This window comes from Gopherus flavomarginatus, chromosome 3 (assembly GCF_025201925.1).
Source record: "Gopherus flavomarginatus isolate rGopFla2 chromosome 3, rGopFla2.mat.asm, whole genome shotgun sequence".
NCBI classification, from domain to species: domain Eukaryota; kingdom Metazoa; phylum Chordata; order Testudines; family Testudinidae; genus Gopherus; species Gopherus flavomarginatus.
Genome location: NC_066619.1, coordinates 40,541,274 through 40,555,553, shown reverse-complemented (window position 1 = coordinate 40,555,553; position 14,280 = coordinate 40,541,274). Strand labels below are relative to the sequence as shown.

The 14,280-nt window shown below is 41.7% G+C and overlaps 1 protein-coding gene across 11 annotated transcripts in view; it reads right to left on the bottom strand.

Moving 5' to 3' along the window:
* The window catches only part of IPO11 (importin 11), a 250,522-nt gene that overhangs the window by 107,221 nt on the left and 129,021 nt on the right, over positions 1–14,280 (bottom strand). For all 11 annotated transcript variants that reach the window (XR_007773522.1, XM_050946896.1, XM_050946894.1 and 8 more), the window contains one exon: positions 9,300–9,380. Coding sequence is in view for 10 of the 11 variants with exons in the window: in XM_050946896.1 (XP_050802853.1) it covers positions 9,300–9,380 (81 nt within the window). In the remaining variant the exon portion in view is untranslated. The remainder of the gene's footprint in view (positions 1–9,299; positions 9,381–14,280) is intronic.

Genomic DNA, 14,280 nt, shown 5'->3' with positions numbered 1-14,280 from the left:
CACAGATAAGTAAAATATTAGCTAGTAAGCAATCTGTGACAATTTATTTAGTATAACCCCAATCACATGGGATGAACTCTTTCAATAAAGCAGATCCAGTTCCCTTGTGCAAGAACAGGTGCTCCCAGTTTGGTCTATTAAGAGGGAAGGGCAGCTCCTGGGGCTATATGGGATCAGGGAGAATCTGAGAAAGGAAGTGTCTAAGGGCTTGTCTACACTTACTGGGGAACGAGCAGCAATCAATGCATCGGCGGTCGATTCAGCAGGTCAAGTGAAGACCAGCTAAATCGATCGCAGGTCATTCTCCTGAAGACTCCTGTACTCGCCCGGATCGAGAAGAGTAGGGGGAGTTGACAGGAGAGCATCTCCTGTTGACATAGTGTAGTGTGGGCCTCGTGATAAGTAGATCTAAGCGACGTCGATTTGAGTTACGCTACTCATGTAACTCAAATTGCGTACCTTAGATCGAATTTCTCCTGGAGGGTAGACAAGGCCTTAGTGAGTAAGAGTTTCCTTACAGCACATACTCAGTCAGTCAGGAAAAGGGCAAGCGAGAACTGCCTGGGAGTCAAGGGCAAGTGAGAGCTGTCAGAGAGCAGGGGACTGTGGAAAGTCTTAGATGGGAGCTGCAGATGGTTCTTGGGAAAAGACTGAAAAGCAAGAGCACCAAAAAGGATTTGTTGATTGACTTTCTGAAGCCAGGGCTTGAAAGGGCTGAAGGTCAGAGAGCAGCAGAGAGACAAGGTGGGTGAGGTGTCACTTTTTCTGGACCAACTTCCGCTGGTGAGAGAGAGATTTTGAGCCACACAGAGCTCTTCTTCACGTCTGGGAAAGGTACTCCCAGCATCACAGCAAAACGCAATGTGGAACAGATCTGGAGCCAAAAGCAGTGAGAAGGAACTGAAATGGTGGTGGGTTCACCTCTCCCTATATACTCTTGCACCGGAGCATGAGGTTGTATAATGAACAGATGTGGACCTGCAGACATTGCTAATTTAAGTCTCTGATCAAGAGCACATGGGCATGCACATATCCAACGGTAGAGCACCCATAGGAACAATAACTTGAAGAATCCACAGTTCCCGTTGAAAAATTTCAGTGAGGAATGGCCAATTCCTTTTCTTTCTTAACTAAGCCTCTTTCTACTACTCTAAGCATAACTTTTAGAGTAGCAGCTGAAAATAGTACAGCTTTGAGCAATGCCTCTTCTTTAAATATCTCGAGACAGATTCTCTGATGTGTCTGTGATCAGCTCAGGACACAAAGGGGGTGGAGGAATGGCCATCAAAGCCAATTACTACTACTCCACTTTCTGATCAGCCCCAATCCAGTTTAGAGAAGTTCTAGAGGCTGCTCTAACTTGTGCCAATAGGCAATGGGGCCCCCAAAGGTTCATCTAGCAGAGAGGATACCCAAAGTGCAGCACAATCCAGCCAAGACTCCCCCATACCATGTGCACAGAGATTAAGGTTGCAGAATAGCTTAATACTCCAGGTCTACATCTACTGGAGGCCTTCTTGTGGTGGGAGAATGATCAGTTGCACAGATTACATTCCTCTTCTACCACCACAGCAGGATGGAGTGGAGAAAAGAATCTTGCCTGTCCCTCTCCAAATCTTTCATTCTTCTGAATGTCTCCAAGTGAGAATCACAAATTCTCAAGAAGAATAATCCAATACTCCATGAGTAGACACCACATATGTACACGCAAACCATTTGGTCATCTTAATTCAAGATGGACATCTTGTACTTCAGTGGCTACAAACACAGAATAACTCTATTTTAGATTCTAAATGCTTAGTAAACAGAGCCTTTTTTAACCCTATGCAAAAATTATAAACACCCAATGGAAACTAACTGTAGAGATTAAGAAAACAAAACTTTGCCAGGAAAGCTCCAGCCTATTTAAATTCAATACTTTAGTTTACAAGATTATTCAAAAACAATATATTCAAATTACTTTCTTTAAGGTGTAAATTTTCATGCAACATCTAAGCCCCAAAGTTGCCTTAATATTAAAATGTTGAGAGGAAAATATGGCATGTGAATTTTTTATATGGAAGAAAACCTTAATATGTCAGTTTGCTGGTCAGTAATTTACGGGATTTAATTATCTATTAGTTGTTGAAATATACAGTGAGAAAGTCCCCTGAATTAAAAAGTAATTAAAATAAAGCATGTGTGTTTAAAAATATTATGCATAATTTATAATGTTGGTAGTATAAGACAGACGTTTGCATACAAAATACTGGTGCAATTTTTCAAAACAAAGTAATTTCCTCCAAGTTTATTTCAGAGATATAACCAGATGGAGCACTAAGAGGAGATACTGAAAAAAAGAATATAAATCGATACCACACTGCTAAGTGTTGGAAGACTAAAGCTGTCTCTACTTGTCCACAAAAAGATGATGAATGAATGAGGTGGTGCACGAGATGGTATCCAACCGTTTCAGCCTGAGGTCCAAACATGTTATTTCACAAGGTCAAGAGGCTACAATCAATATTTTGGGACAGATCCTCTGGGCCACTCTGCTCCATTTGGCATCTCTCAGGGTGCAAAAAGGGAGAAGAAACCACCCATAAATCTTCTGCTGGGACTTCCCCCAGTGTGAGAGTCTCACCAGTAGGGTGCAGAGCCAGTATATTTGACTCTGATGTCTCCCTTCCCCACATTATCTATCAAAGGGGATAAGTTGAGATGTGCAGAAGCATATTGAAGATGTGGAGAGGGAGCGGCTGGTGTACAATGCACTCTGGCTAGTGGCTATATTCAAGTGGCATATGATTTCTTGGGGATCATAATCAGCTGATGCTGCAGCCATGAGCCACCTAGGAACCGTGACTGACATATGACTCAACTTCTCCTCTTTTTCCTCTTCCCCTCCCCCGCCACTACCGTTGAGTAAGGGAAGCCATTTAAAAAACATCTGGGCTGCAATCTGTTCCGCCTGTGGCTCTCACATCCCAACAATGATGGAGGGTGGCCAATGAACTGCCTACTGGAACTGTTCAAAGAGATATAGGATCCCATCAGAATTGTTGTTGGGGCTGCAAGAAGGCAATAGAGGCAGGTGGGAAAACGGTGTCCACTACCTCCTCCCAGGGTACGTCTACACTGCAATTAGATACCCACAGCCGGACTATGCCAGCTGAGTAGGTTTGTGGGGCTCAGGCTAAGGGGCTGTTTAATTGCAGTGTAAATGTTTGAGCTCAGGCTGGAGCCCAGGGTCTAGGACCCTGCGAGATGGGAGAGTCCCAGAGCTTGGGCTACAGCCCAAGTCCAAACATCTACCCTGCAATTAGACAGCTCCCTTAGCACAAGCACTGTGAGTCTGAGTCAGCTGGCAAGGGTCAGCCATGAGTTTTTAATTGCAGTGTAGACATACCCCCAATAGTGAGATGACTGATTCAAGTACTTCACTTTTAAAATCACAGGGCCTGGCTCAGGAAACATTTTCAATTAATCAAATACATTTTTTCTTCTGAATAGAAGTGCCCTCGAGGGCCACAATTTAGCATCTCAAGGATCAAAAGTGACCCCTAAACCACAGGCTGCACACCCCCAGCCTAGGTACATTAAGTGACAAGTACTGTGTGCAGAAAATCGTATACAGCTCAGCTTCTTCTTCAAGGCATTGCATCTCAGTATGCCTTTGTCCACCAGATAAAAAAGGCCTCTACAATCAGAAATCTTCTCCCTATATAGATAGGTTGTTTTTTTTTTGGAGGGGGCGGGGGGTTAGGGGGCGGGGGAAGGAGATAGGGACTGGAGTGAGAATGGAAACAAAGCTTCTGTAGTATTTTGTTACCAAAAAGGAGCTTGTTAACTTTCAAGTTCTATCATGAATACTTCAAAACAGAAAATGTTTTTTTTTGTCTTTCCTTGGGGCAAAATACACTGCAATTTTTATCATAATTAGTATATCACAATGAGAAATCAGTTCATAGCAGACTTCTGCTATATGAATAATAATGTTGTATTAATAAAACTGAATGCAAGTCAAACTAAGACTTAAGAGACACAGTTAAAGCTCCTAGAAAAGACATCATTTTTTCAAACAGTGACAGTAATAAACCATAATTATTCTAACATCTGAATTGCACAGTATGAATCTTCATTTTCTTCCAAGTTTCCTCAAAAGGCATATTTAAAATGTCAATACTTGTATTTTTAGATCTCAGAAATGGATTTATCAAGATCTGTTTTTCACAATATCTTTGGAGTTCCCAAAAGCTTTATTTAAAAAAATTTTAAAAAGTAACATGAATGAACCCAACAAAGCAATTTACAAAAAACACTACTTATATTACAGTAGCAAATAGACATTGTGATAAAGTTCCTCCTCTAACTTGGTGGGTCCCACGCTTATTGGTGGATTTTGCTAGCCTCAGAGATTCACAGTAGCCCTTAGTTTGGCCACTTTCGTGGCTCAAATCTGCTGTTCACTCAGATAATCTCATCACTGGCTAGCAAGGGGAAAAAGAATAAGAACAATCCCCGCATTTCCGCTGATCCACCATATGGGTCAGCGAACAGCCCAGAGACCTTCCTCTCTGGTGGAACCTCCTGTGTCTGACCAGGAGTTGGGAGGTTTGGGGGGAACCCAGGCCTGCCCTCTACCCCGGGTTCCAGCCCAGGGCCCTGTGGACTGCAGCTGTCTAGAGTGCCTTCTGGTACAGCTGCGTGACAGCTACAGCTCCCTGGGCTACTTCCCCATGGCCTCCTCCCAACACCTTCTTTGTCCTCACCACAGGACCTTCGTCCTGATGTCTATTAACACTTGTACTCAGTCCTCCAGCAGCACATCCTCTCACTTCCAGCTCCTTACGCACACACCACTAACTGGAGTGACAGCCTTTTTAAACCAGGTATCCTGATTAGCCTTAATTAATTCTAGCAGCTTCCCAATTGGCTACAGGTATCCTAATTAGTCAGCCTGCCTTAATTAGTTCTATAAAGTTCCTGACTGTTCTGGAATAGTCCTTGTTATCTTACCCAGGGAAAAGGGACCTGCTTAACCTGGAACTAATGTATCTACCTTCGACAACTCTCTTGTAGACATCTGGCCTGACCCTGTTACAATATCCTAACCAAGATTTTGCAAGGCACTGTACAAATGCAAAGTAGGAGATAATCCTCATCTAGAAGAGTTTACAATCTAAATAAACAGGACAAAGGGGGTGGGAGAAAGGGAGTATTTTCCACTTTTATAAAGATGGGAAACTGTGGCATTGTGAAATTAAATCAGTTGCCCAAAGCTAAATAGGAAATCTGTGGCAGCACCAGGAAATTAACCTAGACCACCCAACTCGCAGTCCAGTGCCTAAATCACAAGACCATCCTTCCACTCTAAACAGTGCTCACTGAATGCACCATCTACAATCACTATCTGGAATCCTCTCCTCTAATTCTATCCTAGACTCTTGCATGTCACTGAAACTGCTCTTGCCAAGTCTTTTATGAGCTCTGCTAGCTAAAGCTCAGAAGCAGTACTCCATCCTCATCCTCCTTGACGTGTCAGTCACCTTTGACACCATCAACAACGCTCCTCTTCTCGAAATCTTGTCCTCCTTTCACTTCCATAACTCCATCCTCTCTTGGTACTCCTCCTACCTCTCTCATCGCTTCTTCAGTGTGTTGTTCAGAGGATCCTCCTCATCTGTCCTTCAACTTTCTGTCAGGATTCCACAGGGCACTGTCCTTAATTCTCTTCTCCTCTCCCTTTACACCTTATCTCTGGGAAATCTCAATTCAACAACAACTTCTTTACTGATGACTCACAGATCTATCGCTACTCCAGACCTATTTTCTTCTGTCCAAACTAAAATCTCGGCTTCTCTCTCTAACATCTCCTTTTGGATGTCTACCTATCAGCTCAAGATCAACATGGCTAAAATGGAGTTCCTAATCATCCTCCTCAAGCCCTCCCTGTTACCTCCCTTCTTGATCAGTATGGACATCACCATCATCAGGCCCATACCTGAGCATCATCTTCAACTCCAACATTTCTCTAGGTCCTCACATCTGGACAATGTATAAATGTTGCCAAATCTTTCTCCATAACATCTCTAAGATATTGCCTTTCTTAACCATCCATCTAGCTAAAAATCTTGTCCAACTCTCATCTCGTGCCCTGACTAATGGAACACCCTTCTCTCTGGGTTTGACAAATGCAATATTGCCCCACTCATCTCCGTTCAGAATGCTGCTGCAAAGATCATTCTCCTACCGTGTCGCTTTGACCATGTCACGTCCCTCATTGCATCCCTCCACTGTCTCCCCCCTTCTCTAGTACATCAAACTGTCAATTTCCAGCTTACCTACCATCTCTAAGCTTATTTTAAATTAGCCTATGATGACAGCCTTCTTTGCCCATTTATTACATTTTAAAACAAGCATGTGCTTTCTCCCATGCTGCCCCACACGCTTGGGAAGCACTGTCTGTAAAACATCTGCAAAGCTATCTCATTATTCACCTTCCAATCCCTCCTCAAAACTCTGCTTTGTCACAGTGCCTACAAAACACTTGACAGTGGTTAAGTTGTTGGTGTGTTGTGACAAATGCCAGTTATGATGACCCGTACTGTCTCATTGTTTTCTTATACTCCTCCAACTGTCTGTATCCACCTGTTGTCTCTTGTTTTATATTTAGGATCGTAAACTCCTTGGGGCAGAGATAATCTTTTTTCTCTGTTTCTATGCAGTGTCTATGAACTCTGTCTAGAACTCCTCAGTGCCAAAGTAATACGGAATCTACACACATACACTAATGCTCTCCACCCCCTCCCCCCTATTTTTTCAGATATTTCTCACTTGGTTGTACTTGTAGTTAAAATAATTGAACTGGGTGACATTTTTGCAAGCTTACAGTATATTAAAGAGTGCAACTAAAATATACCACATTTAACATTACATTTACAGAAAGCAAGCATCCACAAAATAAAATAGTTTTCACTACCCATATGACCAAAGAATTAGATGTATTGAAAGAACCATAAGATTTCTGGAGTGTTAGACATAGTTAATTCCTTTTTAATATGTCAATGAAAAGCATTTGTTATTTATTATGAAATAATCTAGGTTAAGAAATATTTTAAGCAATTTTAGAATTAAACACAATTTCTTAATGTTGCACTTTTATCCAAATAACGAAATGTAAAATATTCTACAACTATAACTAAATTCTGAACCAAGTTTAAAAATGAAATAATAGCAATTTTCTAAAATGTACTTGGAGTTGTGAATTATTTTTTTGCTTGCTTTTTTTTTTTTTTTAGTTAACAGTAAGGTGTATCCTCTATATTCTACTAAATACCTACCTATTTAAACCTATGTCCACCTCACACAATATCCCTTTCCTATCTAACCTGCCATTATAATCAAATACAATTGTGATTCGTTTCCTACAAATTCCAAGATTTCACTGCTAGCCATAAAGTAAATATAATAGAGCTGACCCCAAGGTCTTTCTTTGAATGTGGAATGCTCCAGTGTGGTGAATTGTTAATGTAGACTTTAAAAATATATATATAAATAGCACTACTATCTAGCTTCCATGAGTTCTCTCTCATCATAACCAAATGCAAGGCAAGTGTAACTAGGTCCCTGAGATTTCCTGAGTACAACAGCTTTACAATACAATGGTTGGCCAGTCACAAATTTGTCTCTACAGTTTAAAAGTATTACTGCTAGGCTATGGAACAAACCAATACAATTATTTTAAGGTCACATTACACTCACTGAGCCAAGTCCTCACTAAGTTCCATACTCCAAGCTGCCTGAAGAATTAAGTGACTTGACTGGGAAAAAAAATCTCATGACCATTTTAATCCAGCTCCACCAGTGCAAAGGGCAGATGTGCGTGAAACATCTGGGGAAAGGCATGTGAGGAGCATGACCAGAGCACTAGAGCCGGTGCCTTTAGGCTGCTCCAAGATAAGCCTGGGCAGGAACAAGGACTGGGAGAGATGAAAAGATAGCTTAGAGCAGGGGCAGGCAACCTATAGCACGTGTGCCGAAGGCGGCACACAAGCTGATTTTCAGTGGCACTCACACTGCGAGGGTCCTGGCTACCAGTCCGGGGGGCTCTGCATTTTAATTTAATTTTAAATGAAGCTTCTTAAACATTTTAAAAACCTTATTTGCTTTACATACAACAATAGTTTAGTTATGTATTATAGACTTATAGAAAGAGAGCTTCTAATAACACTAAAATGGATTACTGACACGCAAAACCTTAAATTAGAGTGAATAAAAGAAGACTCTGCACACCACTTCTGAAAGGTTGCCAACCCCTGGTTCAGAGCCACCTTTGCCTCTCACCCTGAGCTGCATTAATTGCCCCAAACTTTCTTTGCAAGTTCTATGTTGCATCATGACATTCTTGCTTTTATAAGTCAGTGGCTTAATAACATTATCTCAAGATTGCTTCTATCTATCAACAAAAAAAGGAGGACAAGAAGAAAAATGAGTCTCATTACAGAAGTGAAGCCTTGTATAGTCATATTTGAATTAAAGAGTACATGCTTGTTAATGGTTAAACTGCTTTAAATGGTCCAGTGATCATACAGCTTGGTATGCTTCTTACAGCGGGGATCTTCTGAAGACACTTCACAATAGAAAATTATTAATTTAAATCTTGATCTTTACAACTACACTTGGGTTTTCTGCTGCTCTGTTTTACTTTCCCTCTCTAGGGCTTCTATCCTCTAATCAATACCTTAACCAACAAGTAGCATCAGGCTCACCATAAATAATAGCATACAGAAAATCAGTCAAATCCTAAGAAGGATATTTGATTATTATACCTTTACCACTGTATGACTGATAATTTTCTGCTAGAGACACAAGGTGGTTTTGAGGTAATATCTTTTACTGGTCCAACTACTATTGGTCAAAGACAGGCTTTCAAGCTACACAGAACTCTTCTTCAGATTTTTCTGTTACACATCACAGGTTTCAGAAATTCACTTACTGTTTCTTCTAAAAATCCCAAATCTTTCCTGTTCAGTTTCTATATTACAAAAGACTTCATAACTAAATTTACTAATATTATTTCATCAAGTGAGCGTGTTAAAATGTTAAACAAACCAACCAACCAAACACCCTGTGCTTTCACTAGTCATTACTACTTGAAACAATGAGAGGTTTTCTTCTATTAGGCCCCTTGTGCATTAAGATGATTGTAAGAGCTAAATGCTATCCTAAACATATTACAAAGCCCTGCTCTTTGTAATAAGTTACTGATTTTTTTACTCACTTTAAAGTGGACGACCAAAAATGACAATATACACTACCTTCAGCACTTGAACTTGACCTTCAGTAGTTATATCCTTTAAGAGCTCACAAAACGATCGGCATAGGTCACCGGAATAAACCTGAAATTAAATGAAAACCAAAATTAAACATTTGTTATTTGCATTATATGAAGAGCAAAAAAAAAACCTTAAACAATGACATATTATGAAATCTGTAATCAATTTTATTTACAATTGCAATTCCTAGTGAAACTCAAAGAACTGATTCTGTCATAAGCTGCAGCAAGACGTACATTTAAATTGCATGACACTTAACCTTTATATTTGTAAGAAAATGGTAGTTATTGAAAAGTTATAATCTACTGTACATCCACAAAAATCCAAAATGACCAGCTAGCATGTTAGAAAATGTTTTAAAAATTGCTGAGAATTGTGATTATTTCATCAATTCACATCACATTTTTTGTACCTCACTCTTCTCTTATGTGCATTTTTTTTAATTGCTTGCAATACTTCCATGAGAGCAGGATCTTTGTTTTTTCGAAACTAATGAGTTGCTACTTATATGTAATCCAAAAAACTATCAAAACTTCTATAATATTACAATTAACTTCTCCACACAGCTTACGATTTAATCACAGTGAGGCAGTGAAGAAAGGCTATACCTTACTTGTGGATATTTCTTGATCTGTATAAACAGGAATACTGAAGATCAGGGAGGTAATTTTGCCTGTGTTTGGTATTGGTGAGATCACTACTGGAATGTTGTGCTTATTTCTGGTGTCCACACTTTAAAAAGTAAGTTGAAAATTGGAGCGGCCTCTGAACAGCACCACAAGAATGATTTACGGTCTGGAAAATATTCTTTACCATGAGACTAAACAAGCTTAAACTATTTTAGTTTATTAAAGAAAAAGTTGAAAGGTGACTCGATTACAAGTATCTATACAAGGAGAAGACATCTGGTACCAGATGACTCTTTAATCTGGTAGACAGACACCAAAAAACCCAGTGGCTGGAAACTGAAGTAGAAAACTCCAAATGTCTTGCCCTTGAATCTTCAGAGGTGGAGATTCTTTGCCTCGGACAGCAGGGGAAAGAAAATCCTTGGCCTCATCATTGCCCCCCTCTGTTTTTCCACCCCTTCTCAATAGCACTCATCTTCCTCATGAGTTTGGAGGGAATGAAAGGGGCTCTTTGGCTGATCGGCTGGTATAGCATAAGTCTTATAGTTCTCTCACATCTAAAAGCTTAAAATTTTCAAAAATGCCTGTCGTAGATCATAACGGTTCCTTCTACCTTAAAGTCTGTAATGATTTCTGTAAAAAAAGAGAAAAGAAATGCCACCAAGGGCCTGATTCTGTCACCTCTGCTCACAGAGCAGGCAGTACATTGCTCAGACAGTAGCCCAAATCAGTGGAACTACTTAGTGAATAAGATACTACCTACTGTGTATAAGAGTGACAGAATCTGCCCTCCAGATACTATAGTGAGGGGTGATCTAAAATTCGCAGTAGTAAGTATCAGGAACTGATAAACCGAGAAACAAAGACTGTGTTTTCAAGCAAATATCAAGGATAATGTAATAAGCCAGCAGATGGCATGTAACTGTGAGAAGCCAAGTCTACGAGGATCAATGATCTAGAGGGGCAAGAAGCCAGAGGATTCCAGGACGGTTGGGAGGAGTCAAGGGGGGCAGGGCCTTGGTGGAAGGGAAGAAGGATTGTGTTGTCCTGTCCTGGATGTGAGTGAGCTCAGGATACAGGACTGAGATGGCCGCTGCTAGACTCAGACTGGTGGTAAGCACTATGGACTTAGGCTTGGGGGGTGTGTGTGTGTGTGTGTGTGTGTGTGTGTGTGTGTGTGTGTGTGTGTGTGTGTCCCCATCCCACGGGAAGGTGAAGTGAGGGTGTGTCTCAAGGGAAGGTGAAGGTGGAGTGGCTGAGGAGTATCCTACTCCATTAAGCTGGAGGTCCAGCCTGAACAGACACTGAGCAGTTACCTCACTAGGCTATTGCATCTCAGTTCTATATGCACCACTGGTGGGATTAGAGGCCTTAGGTGGGTGGTGAGGTGGGATTAGAGGCCTTAGGTGGGTGGTGAGGTTGGATACTTCTAGAGGCGGGAGAATGGATTGTGCTTTTTTAAAAAATATTTCACTGTTGCTGTTGAATTCCCCTCAGTCCTCTATCCCATTTGGCCCATTGGTCTGTACCAATTTCCTAATATTCTTTTATATAAATGGCCTCAGAATGCCTGTGTGTGCAACTGGGTCTTTGTATCAGGGGCTTCCAGATGAACATAAACAAACAGGGTTTATGCTCATCCCAAATTGGAAAAAGGTGCCTTAGGACATCTACCAGCACCTGTGCCCATATAGAATAGGGGGGAGGGGTGGGCGCGTGTGTAAAACAAATTGGTGAAAGAGGTTGGATTGTGGGGTTTATCCTGCAGTGACGCAAGTGAATGTCTAGTATCAGAGGGGTAGCCGTGTTAGTCTGGATCTGTAAAAGCAGCAAAGAATCCTGTGGCACCTTATAGACTAACAGACGTTTTGGAGCATGAGCTTTCGTGGGTGAATACCCACTTCCTCAGATGCATGTAATGGAAATTTCCAGGGGCAGGTATATATATGCTAGCAAGCAAGCTAGAGATAACGAGATCAGTTCAATCAGGGAGGATGAGGCCCTGTTCTAGCAGTTGAGGTGTGAAAACCAAGAGAGGAGAAACTGGTTCTGTAATTGGCAAGCCATTCACAGTCTTTGTTCAATCCTGAGCTGATGGTGTCAAATTTGCAGATGAACTGAAGCTCAGCAGTTTCTCTTTGAAGTCTGGTCCTGAAGTTTTTTTGCTGCAGGATGGCCACCTTAAGGTCTGCTATAGTGTGGCCAGGGAGGCTGAAGTGCTCTCCTACAGGTTTTTGTATATTGCCATTCCTAATGTCTGATTTGTGTCCATTTATCCTTTTCCGTAGAGACTGTCCAGTTTGGCCGATGTACATAGCAGAGGGGCATTGCTGGCATATGATGGTGTATATTACATTGGTGGATGTGCAGGTGAATGAACCAGTGATGGTGTGGCTGATCTGGTTAGGTCCTGTGATGGTGTCGCTGGTGTAGATATGTGGGCAGAGTTGGCATCGAGGTTTGTTGCATGGATTGGTTCCTGAGCTAGAGTTATTATGGTGCGGTGTGCAGTTACTGGTGAGAATATGTTTCAGGTTGGCAGGTTGTCTGTGGGCAAGGACTGGCCTGCCACCCAAGACCTGTGAAAGTGTGGGATCATTGTCCAGGATGGGTTGTAGATCCTTGATGATGCGTTGGAGGGGTTTTAGCTGGGGGCTGTATGTGATGGCCAGTGGAGTCCTGTTGGTTTCTTTCTTGGGTTTGTCTTGCAGTAGGAGGCTTCTGGGTACACGTCTGGCTCTGTTGATCTGTTTCCTTATTTCCTCGTGCGGGTATTGTAGTTTTGAGAATGCTTGGTGGAGATTTTGTAGGTGTTGGTCTCTGTCTGAGGGGTTAGAGCAGATGCGGTTGTACCTCAGTGCTTGGCTGTAGACAATGGATCGTGTGATGTGCCCGGGATGGAAGCTGGAGGCATGAAGGTAGGCATAGCGGTCGGTAGGTTTTTGATATAGGGTGGTGTTAATGTGACCATCACTTATTTGCACCGTGGTGTCAAGAAAGTGGACCTCCCGTGTAGATTGGTCCAGGCTGAGGTTGATGGAGGGGTGGAAGCTGTTGAAATCGTGGTGGAATTTTTCCAGAGTCTCCTTCCCATGGGTCCAGATGATGAAGATGTCATCAATGTAGCGTAGGTAAAGAAGGGGCGTGAGTGGACGAGAGCTGAGGAAGCGTTGTTCCAGGTCGGCCATAAAGATATTGGCATATTGTGGGGCCATGCGGGTGCCCATAGCAGTGCCACTGATCTGGAGATATATATTGTCATCAAATTTGAAATAGTTGTGTGTAAGTATAAAGTGAATGTCTGTGATCCAGGCCATAAGGCAAAAAATAAACCGCTCTGTTAAATAAAACTCTACGGTTATTTAATTTGTTAATCTGTGTTCAAAGTGTTCACCACCAGTCCCAGTCTAGCAGTGTCCATCACAAGTCCGTTTTCCTCAGGTTTATGCTCACCTGCACCCAGGGCAACACAGTCTTTCTTCCTTTCTTTGTGGCCCCCACCCACACAGTCCTGCCAATGTGGTGCCCTCCACACCATCTCTCCCCCGGCTCCTCCCAACTATCCTGGAATCTTCTAACTTCCTGACCTCCAAAAATCAGTGGTTTTCAACCTGGGGTTCGCGAAAGGTTGTTGTTACCATAGAGCAGTGGTTTTCAACTTGTGGTCCGTGTTTAAGGTTTCCAAAGGAGTCCGCACCTCCATTAAAAAAATTTTAGGGGCTATACATGAAAAAAAGTTGAAAACCACTGCCCTAAGCCATTGAGCCTCCAGGACTTGGCTTCTTGCAATTGGGTATCATCTACTGCCTGATTACAGTAATAATTAATGAGGAAAACTGAAAATCAGCAAAGCAGAAAAATATGAAGTTGATTTTGCAATATACTTCAATTAAATACAGTACAAAAATTCAGAATTGTTTTATTCCTTTAAATTACAGGAGGTGTGGCAATACAGGTATTTTTCATGCTGGCCTATAGATCTAGTCCACAGGCTAATAGGAGCAAGATACGTTTTTCAAAAGCTGCTGAAAACATTCTAAACCATACTGTCTCATATATAAACATGTCTATCACTGAACAGAAGAGGTGATCAGATTAATCCTGGAATCTATGAATGAAAGTCTTCAGAAAGGAACAGCAGTCAACCAAAACTAGTATCACAGATAGTACTGAGAGAAATAAGTGGAACTATTTTAGTTTGATTCAATTGGCTCTAAAAGGTCTTGCAGTCAGGTCAGCAATATCCTATGACCACAGACCACTGTGGCAGCCTGGCCTCTGTCCGTTGCCCTGAGATTGTCAGCCACAACTATAAGCACTCTTTCTGTGCCATA